Below are 3,861 nucleotides of genomic sequence, written 5' to 3'. Positions count from 1 at the left end.
TCTGTTTCTTTCAGTCCTTAGTAGGGTTAAGTGCACACTGCAAATCTTGGTCTCAACTAAGTACCCTGGGTGCTAGAAATTGGATACAGGAGGAGTCTGTTGCCTTTTGCTGGAAAGAACAGATAAGAAACAAAAATCACAAAAGTAGCTACTATGAGAGGAAAAAAAAAAATCCAACTACTGGGGATTTTGCTGCCTTGCCTGCTGGGGATGGACCCCGGGGCCTCCTTCCTGCTGTCCTGTATGCCTTCAAGCGCTGCCCTCTGGGGTCATTCTTCTTGGGTGTGTAAGTTGGTCTCATCCTCCGGGCACCCAGAGTACCATTGTGCCCTTCCAGAGGGGCCCCTTTCCCAGTTCTCTGCAATGCCTCAGACCCCTCTCCACGGGACACCCCTCGTCTTTTAGGGGTGTCTCCCACGTTCTAGCTGGACCCCAGAAATACAGGGTTTCTCCAGCCAGGTGCGGGGCAAGGGCAGGGGCAAGCAAGCGACCCCGAGGTGCCCGTGGTGCCCTGCAAGGAGCTGAGGGTGGGAGTCGCTTACCCACGTCCCTCCGAAATGCTCTGAGGGTGACAAATGTTTTTGCTTCTGCAATCCAGTTTAGTCTCGGTAAAAATGACATCCTCCCCCCTCAATACACACACGCCATCCTCCATCCCTGACCCCCAGGCGCCTTGCCGCGGGGATGGGGCGGGGATGGGGATGGAGTCGGGGGTCTCCCCAGCGCCGGCCCTCGGGGCCAGGTTCTGCGGGCCCTGGTGGTTGGACAGGGGGCCCGCGCCGAGGCGGGAGTGGGGCGGGGCCGGGGCGGGTCGGCCGGGTCGGGTCTGGCGGCCCCCGCGTCCCCCGCAGCGGGGCACTGACGGGGCGGGGCCGGGTCGTCTCCACCTCCGCCTCCGCCTCCCGCAGGCGCCCCGCGGGCTGGCTGGGAGCCTCTCGGGACGCCGGTATGGAGCCCCCCGCGGCCGCCGAGCCCTTCGAGGTCGCCCCCGACAGCTTGGACTTGGCCGCGGTCAGCCGGAGACCCGAGGGACGGCCCGATGCCCCCCGGCGGCTCGGCGGCCTGCGGGGCCTGCGGGGCGCGCTGCCCCCCGAGATTCTGCGGGAGGCGGCGGAGCTGGCGGCTCTCGCGGGCCCCGTGGTGAGTTTGGCGCGGCGGTGCGGGGCGCGGGCGGGGTCGGGGCGCGGGCGGGGCTGGGGCGCGGCGGTGCGGGGCGCGGGCAGTCCCGGGGCGCGGGCGGGGCCGGGGCGCGGGCAGTCCCGGGGCGCGGGCGGGGCCGGGGCGCGGGCAGTCCCGGGGCGCGGGCGGGGTCGGGGCGCGGGCGGGGCTGGGGCGCGGCGGTGCGGGGCGCGGGCAGTCCCGGGGCGCGGGCAGTCCCGGGGCGCGGGCAGTCCCGGGGCGCGGGCGGGGCCGGGCGCGGGCGCCCCCCTGCCCCAGCACCGTCTCACTGGGTGGTGGGGGTGGAGGGGGACGCGAAGGGTGACCCCCGCTCCCTTCCGTGGTCCTTCCGCAGTTCCTGGCCCAGCTGATGCTCTTCCTCATCAGCATCGTCAGCTCGATATTCTGTGGCCACCTGGGCAAGGTGGAGCTGGACGCGGTGACGCTGGCCGTGTCGGTAGGTGTTTGCCGCCCTGCCCTCCGAGCTGAGCCCAGCCTCGCCTCAGGACTGGGGAGCCCAGGGCCTCGTGCCCTGGAAAGCTCAGGTACCCTCCTCACCTGACCTTTCCGTTGGCGCCCGCGGGCAGACCTCTCCTTCCCGAGGCACCGGGTCTTCCCAGGAAAACTGCTCGTCCATACACTGGGCATATCTACCACAACCCAAAGAACTCCTTTTTCTAGGATGAAAGCAAGCCAACAAAGCCATTCACGGAGTCATTAAGCACCTGGTAAAAGATGTCTCTTTTCTAGTGTGGATCAGAATTACACCTTCTTTGAAGTCTCTCCTTGTTAGTGAGGCAGCGGACAGCTTGTGCGTCTTGTGTTTAATTTACGCTTCCAAACAAGATGAAAAAGATCCTCCTGCTGCTGCTGATTTTCCCCCAGTCTTAGAAAATGTCTTTCCTGTCCCCCATTCCTATCCCCAAGAGGTAAGGATCACTAGTAAAATCACAGAAGGCCATAGAAAAGTTTCATTAGTCTTACAGTAGAGGAAACCAGGCTGTGTGCAACCACATTTTATACATGGGTCAGTTTACTATACGAATTAGGGGCTGGGAACATTTCTGCTTTCTTTAGAAAGTTCAGACTGGGCCCCTAGCAAGTCAAGAAGGGCTGTCCCAGTATGCAGGAGTAGATGTCCCATGCTTGGCATCAGGCATCAGAGTCTTTGCCCTTGCCATGTTCTAGTTCTTGTAGGATATGAATGGGCATAATCAGATGAGGAGATAATCAGAGGCTGAATCAAGGCTGGCAGTTTTCCTGGCCCTGCTTCCTTCCCAGAGCTGATTTCTGAGCAGCTCCTCCAGGGGAAACAGTTACATCCTCTTCCTTGTGGGTCACATCTCTTGGCCAGTCATAGGCCTCAGCCTAGGTGTCTGTCTCCTTTGCTCCCCCAGGCTCTGCTATCTCCACCCCTTCCACCTTCCGCAGAGTCCACTTGTTTCCTCATCTGCGCATTTCTACTTTCCACAGCAGAAATGTTACCTTTCCCCATCAAGGTCTCAAATCAGCCCTGCCTGGTCCTCCTTCCACCACCCTGGGGGCCTTCTGTCAGGATCCCTTCATCTTTTCTCTGTCCCTCTTTACTCTCTGCCTGGCACCTTGGACCAAACACACAGCTTGAGCTCTGCGCCCCTCCCAGAGCTTATGTTCCCTGTGTCCTCAATACCCACCTTCTATTGTTCTCTGGAACCTTCCTTCCTCTTGAGCCCCTTCCCCTTTATGTACTCCCAGTATATTACAATAAAGCCTTGCAAGTGTCTTCCATGAAAATATCTGCATTCATCATCTCCTTCCTGCCCAGCTCTCTCCAGATTCCCTCTTTCTTTTTGAGTCAACCTCCTTTCCCTTTCTCCCATGCATTGTTGTGTTCTCTATCTCCCTTCTCACTGAACCTCTTCTGGCCAGTTGCCAGTGACTTTCTTCCCTTTCTGGGTCACTGTGACCATCACCTGGGGCTCAGTATTAGGAACCCACTGTGGCTTTTCATCCTGGGCTCCCTGATAGTTGTATCTCTCTTTTCTCCCCTCTTTCCTCTTTCAGGTATCTTATTTTTTTGGGGGGGGGGGAGTACTGGTATTTGAATTCAGGGACTTGCACTTGCTAGACAGGTACTCTATCACTTGAGCCAGTCCTCTAGCCTCTTCCAGTCTCATTAATACTTGAATTCATGGGTCTTGCTTTTTAACCATGCCAGCCTAGACCTTGATCCTCCTATTCCTACTTCTCACGTAACCAGAATGATAGGCACATGCCATCATACTCAGCTTTTTATTGATTGATATGAGGAATCTCATGGACTTTTATACATGGGCGGTCCTCAAACTTGGATCCTCCCGAGTTCAGCCTCTAGAGTGGCTAGGATGACATGAGTCACCCTACCTAGCTCCACTTCTATGTGTCTCCCAATTCAGTATGGGCATCCATGACCTGGGCTAGAGCCCAGGCTTAGATGATCACTTATAGAATGAATCATCTGAAAGCTGCAGGGACTCATCCGACTCAGAGTGTTTGAAAGTACTTCCTATAATCCCTGAACACTTGGTGTGTGTGTGTGTGTGTGTGTGTGTGTGTGTGTGTGTGTGTGTGTGTGTGTGTGGTGTGTATTGTGTAAACTATGCCTCATGCTGGCATTCTACCTTTAAACAACATCCCCGTCCATCTTCTTTCAGTTTTTATACCCTGAAGGTCAATTAGTCAGCA

At 57.5% G+C, this 3,861-nt stretch overlaps 1 protein-coding gene across 1 annotated transcript in view; it reads left to right on the top strand.

Annotated features, from left to right (window-relative positions):
* Positions 1-949: 949 nt before the first annotated feature.
* LOC150050864 (multidrug and toxin extrusion protein 2) overlaps positions 950-3,861 on the top strand; it is a 36,205-nt gene continuing 33,293 nt past the window's right edge. The window contains exons 1-2 of the mRNA XM_090349440.1: positions 950-1,140; positions 1,514-1,615. Coding sequence (XP_090205566.1) covers positions 1,529-1,615 — 87 coding nt within the window. The 5' untranslated portion in view covers positions 950-1,140; positions 1,514-1,528. The remainder of the gene's footprint in view (positions 1,141-1,513; positions 1,616-3,861) is intronic.

The sequence above is a fragment of the Megascapheus bottae genome, chromosome 17 (assembly GCF_031878675.1).
Source record: "Megascapheus bottae isolate mThoBot1 chromosome 17, mThoBot2.hap1, whole genome shotgun sequence".
Taxonomy (NCBI): Eukaryota; Metazoa; Chordata; class Mammalia; order Rodentia; family Geomyidae; genus Megascapheus; species Megascapheus bottae.
Note: the sequence above shows the minus strand (reverse complement) of the source record. Positions and strands in the feature narration are given on the sequence as shown.